The 13,053-nt window shown below is 37.6% G+C and overlaps 1 protein-coding gene across 1 annotated transcript; it reads right to left on the minus strand.

Moving 5' to 3' along the window:
- Positions 1 to 974: 974 nt before the first annotated feature.
- Positions 975 to 12,681, minus strand: LOC146617014 (scavenger receptor cysteine-rich domain-containing protein DMBT1-like). Its single transcript, XM_085371868.1, has 17 exons — positions 12,554 to 12,681; positions 12,361 to 12,438; positions 12,019 to 12,045; positions 11,601 to 11,912; positions 9,922 to 10,212; positions 9,496 to 9,810; positions 9,125 to 9,415; positions 7,411 to 7,725; positions 6,899 to 7,198; positions 6,088 to 6,387; positions 4,773 to 5,087; positions 3,900 to 4,208; positions 3,512 to 3,805; positions 3,089 to 3,424; positions 2,890 to 2,997; positions 1,843 to 1,927; positions 975 to 1,720 (listed from the first exon to the last, which is right to left on the minus strand). Exons 2-17 carry the CDS (start codon positions 12,410 to 12,412, stop codon positions 1,573 to 1,575), a joined length of 3,798 nt encoding a protein of 1,265 aa, XP_085227994.1. The 5' UTR covers positions 12,413 to 12,438; positions 12,554 to 12,681; the 3' UTR covers positions 975 to 1,572.
- Positions 12,682 to 13,053: the final 372 nt, after the last annotated feature.

The raw sequence follows: 13,053 nt of genomic DNA on the forward strand, positions 1-13,053 counted from the left end.
TGCACTTCAGCATCCACTGACCCCACTCTCTGATTTTATATGGCCTAATTTAATTGCTGTAATCACTTCCACTTTGTTATAATACCACTAGCAGTTGAATGGAATATTTAGTAGTGAGGAAATTCCATGAATGGACTTGTTGCACCGAGCTCATTCACACCCATTCTTTCACAAATCTTTGTAGAAGCAATGTGCATTCCTAGGTGCTTGATTTTATTCACCTCTGGCCATGGAAGTGTTTGAAACACCTGAATTCAATGATTTGGACAGGTGACTGAATACTTGGCAGTACAGTGTGTACGTAGACACTAAAGCTGGTGGGCCTAAATGTCACACCAGGAGGTTCTTTAACACAAGGGGGAGCAAGCGAATCAGAACCCAGGGCACAGACTCAGCAGGTCCAATCAGTAAAGGTTTATTCCCAGAGAAGGAAAACAGGAATAAACACCATTAAAAAAATTGCAAAATAAAAAAAATGTTCTTTAAAAACTAAAATCCAAAATGTCTTGATGCATGCTCAATCATCCAGGTAAGTAAATCCCAGTAAATACCGAGGCATTTTCAGTGGGAGAAACATTTCGTCACTTATCAAACTGACTTCTTCAGACTTCTCCATTTGACACTTTAAATTTTGTTAATCTAAATATATTGTACTTTATGTAGCTTATTTAATCTACAAATGTATTTTGACCAAAGGTCTACTGAGATATTTTTAAATTACAATGAGAATTTTACACAAAAGTTATGTACAACCTAAATATTTATATTTAATGAAATGTGTAAGTTATATATTTTTCCAGTATCGACTAATGATATGCTATTGATATAGTCAGTTTTGATACTCTTTGATACTTGAAGGACCTCTATAACGTATATATTTAATCTGTGATTATGATAATTAAATTATGATGTGCAAATGGACCATGTATAACAAATGACCCATGTTGTATATGAAGTACATATTTATTCTTATACCAGAAAAGATTAAGAAGAAAAAGCAACTCATCATGAAATATAGTCAGTGTTAAAGTCAAACAAGATATTCATAATAGGCATCTTCGTAAAAGTCCTTGAACCTTGAAGTGTGAGAATCACTCAGTGCAGACAAAAATTACCAAATAAAAACACGTGAAAAAGACTTTTGCATGAAAGAGGAATACTCTGACAGGATAAGCATACATGTTATTTTAAACAAATCATTTAAAGTTCTCTTAAAAGACTGGAAACAGCTCAGGTTTAATGAAACAAAGTCTGAAGATTTATGAATTATTTGTTGAAAAAAGAATTTAAAAAACCGACAATCCTTAAACAGTCCTAAAGAGCAACTTCACACAGAATGAAAGTGTTTATTTTGCTGATCTGAAATAGTTTGGTAGTCACTTTGCTGTTGCGTTGAAAACTATGGTTCAGAGTAGGTCATTGCAACATCACTATGGATGTGGTTTAGATGTCAAAAGAGAAATGAAACTTTTTGCAAATATTTCACTAAAGTTCTGCTTTTTAGCCTACTGTTATACTCCTCTTTATATTTACTAAAACCACATTACTGAGGTTGTGTTTTCATACATGTTATCATGAAACAACAAGAGGTTCAAGCTCATAACACACTTTTCCAGCCAGGTCTTCGGGTGCTCTCTCAGCATTGCTATCAGTATCTGCATCAGTTTTACTCTGTTCTGGGCCGGGAGTGCATGGCTCATACAGTTGGTTATTCCTCTCTCTGAAGGAGAGAACAAAGAGCACAAAATTGGCAATTATAATCATATCATATATTTTTTAAACTTTCTTAAATTCAAAATATTTGTGCATGTTTGAAATGCATGTTTCATTTTTTCCCCTTACCTTTCATCAAGGGCTACAGTGGTTTTGTCCTCCATTTCTTGTTTTATTGCTGCTCCAAATCTGTTACTAAACTGAACAATGACTTCTGAAAATGGAGCAAACATCACCATAACGTTAGCAGTCCTTTTTTTTAAACATTGGAGTGAACCAATGAACTGATTCAAGGTGCTGCTGAGGATCAACACTGACATTATAAAGAAATAAAGTTGATAACAGTGTAATCAGTTGCTCAGTTACACCTCAAGAAGACAGTGAGCAACAATGCACTGGTTATGAGATTCTGTTGTTTCAGTGTAAATTCACTCTCAGGAGTTATGCATATCACACCAACTGGTCTGGAAAGTACGGTAAATATAAATATCTCTAACAAATGATGAAGGTGAGACAGCCAACATATTGCCACTTACAGTCATGTGAAAAAGAAAGTGCACCTTCTTTTAGTTCAAAGGTTTTACTTGTCAAGACATAATGGAAATAATCCAGTCTTTATCAGATCTTAAAATGATCTAACTACAACCTCAGCTAAACTACAAAATATGTCATGTTAAGCCATGTCGATATTTAAATCACAAAAAGTAAGCTGTGTGTGTATTGTGTCTTTTCAGTGTTTCACTTTGCGTACTCTTCTCACAGTTTTCTGCCTTAAAGATGTGATTGAGAAAAGTGAAGGTATTGTTGATATTATAACTTTTTATGAGTTATTAATCCCAAAGGTACAATTTAGTGAATTTTCTGAAATAAAGTTGAAAAGGTTTAGTAGTAAAGTAGTTCCTTAACCAGTTTGATGTGACTGAGCACTGCTCAATTGAAAGATTTCAGTGGGTTTACCAGAGAATAATGCTGGTGTTTATAAAATCAAAACAAGGACTCCAAAGTTGCTTTAAAATACCTAAATAATAATGAGTACATTCATCTCTACAAGTGCCACCTCATACGTTATGCATAGTAGATTTGTCCATTGATAACATCAAAATAGTTTAGAGCACTTTCAAAGACAATATGTATCATAAAAAAGAGGATAATGGAGTTATAAAAACTGTTTCTTACCAGAAACCCCCCACTTCCTTCTCCAGACCAGGAAAATAATAACCACGAGGAGTAGCAAAACTACTAGCACACCCACAACAGCTGCGACAACTGAAGAAGATGAGCTTGCTGTAAGAATAAAAAGAGTTAGACACAACAATAACCATATAAATACTATATAAAGTAATATATATTTATTGTTTTCAATTTCAGATCTTACAGGTAACGGAGATATAAAGGTTCCTTGAAGGAGCAGAAGAGAAGGACATTGCAGAGATGTTAACGCTGTAGTGACACGTGTACGATCCTTGGTCTTTAAAATCTACTGAAGGGAGCTCAAAAGTGGCCAGGTATAAGACTGAGTAGCCAAATGCTGACATTGTTTCAGTATTGTTCGTGTTTAAATTTGTCAAACTGAAGAAACCTCTAGAGTAAATGGAATGAATAGAACAAGTGACGGAGAAGGTGCTGCCTCGGGTGACTGATACTTTGTCGGGACTGTAGACCACCATTGCATGGGGGGACACCAGGGAGATGCTGGGTTTTTCCAGTTTAACTGCAAACAATATAAATATATAAATATATATTAGAAAAAGTCAAATTTCCAACAAGTATACAAAAACTGTGCATGATATTCACTGACCTACAACAGAGAGGTCAGCAGGAATTCCTTGAGGATAGTAGATGATTTGATTGGCCATTTTCTTTTGATATTCACAGTAGTATGAACCCTTCTGACTAAAGTCCACTTTAGGGAAGACAAAGGTTGCAGAAGCTTGATCTGAGAATTTCTCCATTTGAAATGACCCTTGGGTTTTTTTCAGGAGAAATGTACCGCCCATGTGTTCTGTTACTAGCGTGCAGGTAATTTCAACTTTGTCACCCCAGTTTACCTCTACCCCAGGGTTGATCGTGATTTCAGGCTTCTGCAGAGCACCTAAAAGAGAAAATTAATGTTGTGTAACTGCCAACACGGTATTCTTACAAGCAATGAGATCATTTGTTAGTTCAAAATGAGCTATGTCTCTTACCTAAGCAGATAACACTGGCATCTTCACCATGCCCACAGTTATTTTGTCCAAAACCAGGATGTGAACAGTGTGAAAGTGCAGACTCTTGGCCTGAGCATTCCACGTTATCCAGCCATATAGGGCCACTGCCTCTACCAAAATGGGCACTTGCAGGTGCTGAAACGGCATGACCGCAACCAAGCTGTCTGCATACTACATCGGCATCGCTCATTTCCCAATCGTCATCACACACAGTTCCCCACTGTCCTTTATAGAAGACCTCCACTCTGCCGGAGCATTCACCTGAGCCACCCACCAACTGGACTTGTGCTGCATAACAGAGCAGAAAGAGTGAATACAAGTGCAAAGGAAAGTCCTTAAAATAATATTTTTGTATTAATACATGAATCATATAGCTCATATACAGACTTTTGCAACTAATAACAAAATACTGAAGTATAATATTACTTATATTATATAGTTTATTAGTTTATTAGTCACTTTAACATTTTAATATGTTTTACATTTTGCTTTTTAATCTATAGAGTAAGATAAGCAGTGCTGTTCATTTAACGGGTTTCAAAATAACTGTAATCACATTACATTTCCCAGTAACGCGGTAATGTAACACATTACTTGGTCAAATCCGGTAATTACATTAGCTACAATTATGTCATTAGCATGTGGTTTCCCAGTTCAAACAGCCTGTTTCTCATCACCTCTAGTTTAAAACACCAAGATGGTGACTACGAAAAAAGAGTAATCTCAAGGCTCCATAATAGGACTTCACAAACCAGTTGGTGACACTTGGAGCTACATTCATCTTTTATACTGTCTTTGATGTTAGGAAAAAATATCTGAGAATTTTGAACACACAATGATAAAAGTCTTTACCTGCACAGAGAACACCAGCATCATGTTCATGCCCGCAGGTTGCTCTTGTAAAACCTTTGACTGAGCATTGCTGAAGAGATGTCACATTATCAAAGCATGAAGAGCTAGCCTCCACCACTGGTCCACTGCCTGGGCCGTGAAAAGCAGCACCAGGAGCATTCATGGCACGTCCACACTCCAGCGTCTCGCAAACTGCTTGAGCTTTACTTAGAGTCCAGTCCGTGTCACACACTGTGTGCCACTGCTCGCCATGACGTACCTCCACTCTTCCAGAGCACTCATCGTTACTGTTATCCACCCGGATAGCCAAGCTTCCTGTGAAGTCAAGTAAACCAAAAATGTAGCCACAGGTGTGGAAGAATAATCAACAAAATAACTGTGATGTGTTTAGGTATATTGTACAGTCTTGATGCATGCTCAATCATCCAGCTAAGTAAATCCCAAAAGGTTTATTCTGTTCATCTGGACGTAACGTTTTCAGAGGGAGAAACATTTCGTTACTCATCCAAGTGACTTCTTCAGTCTCAGCTGACTGCAGGTTTCCCCAGTCTTATAAACAGTACATTGCATAATAACTGAAACCAGCACAACTGAATGAACAATGAGCTGCGAGGTCAATTCTTTGATAATTAAAATGCAAATTGTCATGACCGTTGATCAACAACCACTGATCAAATATTAATGATCAAGGAATGGACCTCATCATGTTCTGTTTATAAGGCTGAGGAGACCTGCAGTCTGCTGAGACTGAAGAAGTCACTTGGATGAGTGACGAAATGTTTCTCCCACTGAAAACGCTACGTGCAAATGAACAGAATCAGCCTTTTGGGATATATTGTACATTATTTAAATTCAGAAGAGCTGCCGACATTACATTCTGGCATTTTTTGTACAAATCTAATTCCTAAAAAGTTGGGACACTGTTTAAAATCTAAGTGAAAACAGAATTCAGTAAGAAAATATTTTATTCACAATAGAACCATGGAAAAAAAAAATCTAATATTTCAACTGACAAAATGTAAGAAAAATATTTGCTATATTTCCAACTGCTCAAAGCGTTCCCAGATATAAACATCATCTTGCATGGAAACACATGTTGCTTTAAAACTTATATGCAGCATTTTGATTCTTTCCAGATTTGTAAGCTGCTAATTTCATAGTCACCAATGCTTTTCCAGAAGAATGTCAAATTTTGGTGTTTTCTAGGTTCTATTGTGAATCAACCATGGATTTATAAGATTCTCACATTACTGAATTCTGTTTTTATTGACATTTCACATAGTTTCACAGCCTTTATTGTATGCTTTTCTCTTACCTGTGCAGAAAACACCAGCCAATACAGTGTTGTTGCAAGTCCTGTCTGGATATGGTCTTTGTGGACACTGAGTCAATGTAGACTCTCTTCCATTGCATTCAATTTGATCATTCCAGGTCTGTCCTGTACCAGGGCCAAGCTGAAGAAGCTTATGGGGCCTCCCACAATCCAACTGTTTGCACACCACTGTTGCATCATTCATGTCCCAGGATTCAGCACACACAGTCCCCCACTGGTTTTGATCAAAATATTCTACTCTTCCATCGCAACGAGTGGATCCACCATTTAATCTCACGTTACCTGAAAATCATTGTTTTCAAATTAATGTACGTGAAATCCAACTTAGGGGCCAGGTCAGAAACAGAAACACTAAATCCTGTTTACATTGTCTTAGCCTTTGTTAAGTTTCAGTGTCTGTGCGTCTGAATTCATGATACTTACACCTGCTGTTTGAAGAGGAGGTTAATCATCTGAACAGATGAGATAACTATGTATTTCATTGTTGCTTTACAAAGTTGCAGGCTAATTATTTTGTGTGCTTATACATCTGTGTGTACGTTGGCTTGCCTGATCCTAGTGACCTTCTTAGAGTACATGCTCAGGCATAGCTCACATGTCTGAACATAGCGACCATGTTTTTGGTATTGGTACCAGATGCATCAACACATGGGTTTCAACTATGAAAAAATATCTGTCTGGTTGTTTGCATCAACACATTAATTGGAACCACTTATATTTAATATTTTTAAGAAGGCTATCATTGATTCACTTACATTTTGAAACTCTAATTTAATTTGACATAAAGTCTTACCTGAGCATACCACAGAGGCTTCTTCAACACGGTTCGTGGCAGATCTGCTATAGTCTCTAAATGAGCACTGTGTGAGAGAGGTCTCTCTACCATTACAATGGATCTCGTACCCTCTCAGATCTCCACCTTGACCAAATGACCCTGACATCTTGACAGGATCTCCACAATTCATCTCTCTGCACACCACTGTAGCTTCATTCCTCCCCCAGTTGACATTAAGTGCTGGTGACCAGTGTTCACCATGGTGGACCTCCACCCTTCCTGAGCACATGTCAGTCCCATTGATTAGTCGAATGGTAGCTACAAAGCAAAGAGGAGAAAATCAGCAATGAGCTGGTGTTCATATGAAAGAAAAAGTGAATTCATTGAAATCCATGTGATATTCTTATTAGTGTTGTAGAAATAACTACAGTATAATTTATAATAAAATGCTAATCAGAAAAAACAAAACAAAGTAACATCTAAAAGTAAAAAGAAGGCATTGTATGAAATGAAACATCAACAGTTTGTACCTGAACAAATCACTCCTGCATCTTCACCATGACCGCAGTTATTTTCTCCAAAGGAGGAACGTCTGCAGTGCACAAGTGACGTCTCGTTACCTAGACAGTTGACATCATCAAGCCAGATCAATCCTTGGCCTTCACCAAAGAAGGCACTGGATTTGGCAGTCTGAGGTGTTCCACAGTCCATGGCTCTGCACACCACCTCAGCATCTCTGAAGTCCCATTCATCATCACACACTGTTCCCCACTGGCCGTCATGCAGAATCTCCACTCGGCCAGAGCATCGGTCAGTGCCGTTCACAAGCCTTAGTGGTGGTTGACCTGAGGGCACACATTAAGGCATTACCAATAAATATTACAAACTTTCAAATTGATTCTATTAAGCTACATGCAGTTACATGCATATTGTAAAAAACAGACTCATTATTCATTTTGAATAATGAGGGACCCTCTTATGTTAAAGACCTCATAGTACAATACCCGCCCAATAAAGCACTTCTCCCTCAGACTACTGGCTTATTTGTGATTTCCAGGATATTTAAAAGTAGAATGGGAGGCAGAGTCTTCAGCTTTCTACCCCCTTTCTCCTGTGGAACCAGCTCCCAGTTTGGATTCAAGAGACAGACACCCTATCTGTTTTTAAGATTGGACTAAAAGCTTTCCTATTTTGTTAAAAGTTATAGTTACGGCTAGATCAGGTAAGCCTAAATGCTCTTTAGTTATGTTGCAGTAGACCTGGGCTGCTGGAAGTTGCCCATAATGCATTGACCATTTCTTCTTCACTCACTTCTTTTCACTCTAGATGTGTTTATAGAGACAGACAAACTTGTTTGATAGGATCTGAACTTTTTTCTCTTTAAGAGCAAGTGACTCCAAAGGGTAGTGGTTTATATGTTTTGCTAAAAAGCAAATATTCCTGGTTTGGGCATGGGAGGAGACATGGCACATGTTCTGACCACAGTGTGGTCCCATGTAGGCAGCCCACTGTAGGTTTGCTGAGTGTCCACACATGAACCCCAAGGGTTATATTAGCTAGGATAGTGTTGTAGGATAGTTTAATGTGTTCTGCTGACTTAATAACTGTTCCAGACCTCTAGCATTAAAGTCAGCACAACAACTGTGTGCTAGGAGCTTCATGGCATGAACTTCCATCGCTGAGCAATTCCTGAAACTTTGATGTAACGTGGATGTGGCCCAGGTGGATACAAAGTATAACTTTGGATGGATACAAAGTATAACTTTGGATGGATACAACTTTGTATCCATCCAAAGTAATACTTTGTATCCACCTGGGCCACATCCACGTTACATCAAAGTTTCAGGAATTGCTCAGCGATGGAAGTTGGATGGATACAAAGTTATACTTTGTATCCATCCAAAGTTATACTTTGTATCCACCTGGGCCACGTCCACATTTATACTGTTCCCTACTATTCTTATTCACTCAATATTTTCTTATAATACAAATGACCTTTGCCTTTATAAATTACTAAATGCATAACTAGAAACCATTATGTTATCTTTAACTTGTCAGTGTCTACCACTGGGTTGGTAGATTTATTATTTCTGATGAGCCTCGAACCTTTAATTTAATTTACTGGTAAACAATTAGTAAAAAAAAAGATAATGGACAAAAGCTATTCTTCTTAAATAATCAAACATGACGCTTGCTATCCTTGGAAAATGGTGGCACAATTTATCTGTATCTTTAGTCTCTTACCTGCACATGCGAGAGAAACACCTGCACATGATCCCATGTGTTCTTGCAGTTGACATTGGCTGATAGTGCTCACATTACCAGTGCATGTACTTCTGAACCCTCGCAGTGAGCTGTCACCAAAAAAGAAGTTGTTTTGGGATTTTATTGGCACTCCACAGTTGAGCTCCTTACACACAACTGTAGTTTCTTTAAGGCTCCAGTTATTATTACAAAGTTTCCCCCATCGGCCGTCATGGAAAACTTCCAGTCTGCCAGAACAACCATCAGTCCCATTTATCAATCTGACTGTTTCTGCAAAGCAAAATTTGGTGTTGTTAAGAATTTCTTTAAAACTCAGTTTTGAGCAACAAACAGAATAGAGCCTGTGTTACCTGAGCACACGAGACCAGCATCTTCATTGTGGTCACAGTCATGTTCACCAAAACCTCTGTGAGGACATTGAGCAAGGGACTTCTCATGACCAGTGCACTCAATATCATCCAACCAAACCTGATCCTGGCCTCTCCCGAAGTAAGCCTTGTACTTGACTGCGAGAGCATTGCCACAGTTCATCTCTCGACATGCCACAGTTGCTTCTTGCATCCCCCATCTGTCATCACAGACTGTTCCCCATTGTGAATTATAGTAGATTTCCACTCTACCAGAGCAGCGATTAGTCCCATTCACAAGCCGAATGGGTTGACTGTCTGTTGGGTTAAAAAAAATGTTGAGGGTAAGTTTATTCAGCAAGGGGACAGTCTAACAGTGTCAGTTTACAACAAATTAGTGATAGTTTTGTGGGCACAAGTGTGACTTACTTCCACAGACAACAGTAGCATCTTCACAACTTTCATTGACTTTTAGAACTGAGCACTGTGAGACAGAGGTCTCATTTCCAGAGCAGATGGTTTTGACTGCGGTGAGGTCACGTGCTTCTCCAAAATAGGGTGTTTCGGTCTGAGGGAGAGGATCACCGCAGCCGCCCTCTCGGCACACCACCTGAGCTGCTTCTTTGCCCCAGTCACTGCAAACTTTTTTCCACTGACCTTCATGGTAGACTTCCGCTCTGCCATTACAACGAGTGGTTCCATTTGTAAACCGCACATTTTCTGTAAATGATGTTAATAAAAAAAAATGTAATAACGAATATCTCTTAAATATAAAACTAAGAGGTAAGTTGGTGTTAAATAATATGATGGATGGATGGATGGAAGTTTTTTTGTTAAGTTAGCTTGCTAATTTTAAAGCCTTCTTGGCCAGGAGCTGGTTGGTTAAGGCCAGAATCAAAACTGGAGTCAGCTATCACCATCAGACAGGTTTATCTTGTTTGTTTAAGCTGATTTGCTTAGTAATCAGTGATCAGTAATAGGTATACGTGTACTTCCCAGTAAGCCAAATTGTTAATTTACCTGTTTTCATTTGACACTTTCACTAGACATTAAGGGCAAAAATAAATGTTTGTAATAAAGATTAGAAATATTTATTTTGTGTATATTAATGTATATGTTATTATTAGTACTATTATTATTATTATTATATATCATTATAGTCTTGTGTATATGAATGCATATATTGTACATGTTACATTGCACACTGTAAAATATGCTTTAAATGTAGGCCTTCACAACCTTTAAATCTTTATAGCAAGTATCAACACATAATAAATCTATTAAATATCAAATTCCTGGTGTGAACTACTTCAGTAGTCCAAAAAATTGGAGGAAAACATTATTACCTCTTTAGTTGGACATGGCAAGAACAAAAGACTAAAAATGGATGTTTGTGATTGTGTGATAAAATCTGTACTCATATTTTGTGCAAATAAATGAATCTTCTCTATAATATATACAGATAGCTGTCTGTATTTCAATACCAAACACATGAACACATGATTGCATGTTACAATTTATACAGGGTTATGATGGTTTCTACAGCAATATGTAAAATTCAGTTTTATCAGTTATATTTTTGTTTCACAGAAATATAATCACAGAGGAACTTAAAACAGGAGATACTATAATGCCGCAGACTAACATAAGTGCTGTGTTAGCTGTTTTTTTAGTTGTGCAGTATTTCTCAATTTCAACTACAGTTCCACATTTCATGGAGAGGGACATTTGGGGGTTTTGCTGAGCTGACACCTTGCTCATATGAAGGAATTCTACGTGACTGCAGTCAGTGGTAATGATAATGGTTAGTACAGTGCTTGCTTAGCTTAGCAGAAAAATCAGAGAATAGTGGAAACAGCCAGATTGTCCGAGAATGACAAAATCCACCTTCTCAACTAGTGTAACATTTCATGTGTTGCTTGTTTCATCTTTAAAAAAATCATATGTAAACATGTTGAATTCATCAAAACGATATTATTTTTGAAGCTAAAGTAAAGTTCTTAATACATGTGTATAAGGAAAAACAAATACACAAACATCTTCTTTGAGAAAATGCTATTTGATAAAGTTAAACCTCACATCTGAAGTCAAACATTATTTAGGCTTACCTGAACAGACCACTCCTGCATCTTCACTATGGCCACAGTTATTTTGCCCAAAAGGTCTGTGTTGACACTTAAGGATGGAAGACTCATGGCCAACACACTGTACATCATCCAACCAGATCTCATCTTTTCCTTGTCCAAAGAAAGCACCTTTTTTGGCCTCCATAGCTGCCCCACAGCTTAGCTCTCTACACACCACCTCAGCATTGGCCATGCTCCACTGATCATCACAGACAGTTCCCCAACTGTCTTGGTAGAAGATCTCCACTCTACCAGAGCAACGCGAAGGTCCGACCAGCCTCATTTTCTCACATTCTGGATATGAGAAAAACAAAACCACAAAGGATGCACAATGTGTCGCCTTGGCCACAAAGCCATTACAATTATTTTTTTTTTTAATATTTGTGTGTTACTTACTGACCAGTAAACTGTAGAAAACTCAACAGGCCTGCAGCAGAAATAGCAAAATGATGTGATTAAGCCTGACAGGCCTGATATGTAAATCTAGATATATCCTTCAGTTAACAGCCTATACTGCAGTCATAGCTATAATATGTGAAATATATTATAAATATGGAACAGTCGGGGATATTTTCTAATTGATCCAGTAAAGCATATTTAACACGTTCAGTCATCCAGGAGTATTTCAGTGCAGACACTAAAACTCCCATTGGTCACTTATGATGTTAACAAGCAATCAAACTATGTCCACTCAAGAAAAAACACAAGAAGTCAGACTGAGAAAAAACCTCCAGTAACTTACCAAGAGACAAGTAAAAAACAAAATGTCGTTTTTCATCCGAAATGAGGATCATATTTGGTCTTCAGTGTTGATCAAATGCTGTAAAATATTTTTGTAAAATTAAAACAGTGGCTTTACGTCTCCTCCTGTGTTTAGAAAAGCTTTTTAAAGCCCTTTTGTTTTTATCCAGAAGGTGATCATATAGTCCTCTTACCTTTTAAATTCACAATGTCTAGAACACTGTTAAAATGAAATCAAAATTTAAACGAACTTGCTCATGTTTGAAATACCCTAAGGATAAAAGCCCCATGAACATATCCAGTAATTGTTATGAATCAAAAGGGACCACCTGGACTTGGACTGCAAACTGGATCCATGTTGACATTTTGATCAATCATTAAAGGGGAGATGATGAGAGGGGATTTTGTTTTTTACACAATGCCTACATTACTATTTAAAAAAAAAACAGGTGTGAAATTGAGCAGAAAGAGAAACAACAATTTAACATTATGCTGGAAAAGAATTATAACAGTAAGAATTATTTTTGCACGCAACATAGATAATTGGGAAATAGAGATCACAGGGACGATTTTTGTGAAATATCGATTGGTGAACTTGACCACTGACCACCCTCTTTACCTGCCTCCTCCCACCTCTGGTTATCATTCACAGCAGTGCTTTCATCTTTCATTTGTACATGTTGCAACAATCCTT

This window comes from Diplotaxodon limnothrissa, linkage group LG15 (genome assembly GCF_057381915.1).
Source record: "Diplotaxodon limnothrissa isolate DT_005_m linkage group LG15, D_limnothrissa_male_GT1.1, whole genome shotgun sequence".
In the NCBI taxonomy this organism is placed as follows: Eukaryota; Metazoa; Chordata; class Actinopteri; order Cichliformes; family Cichlidae; genus Diplotaxodon; species Diplotaxodon limnothrissa.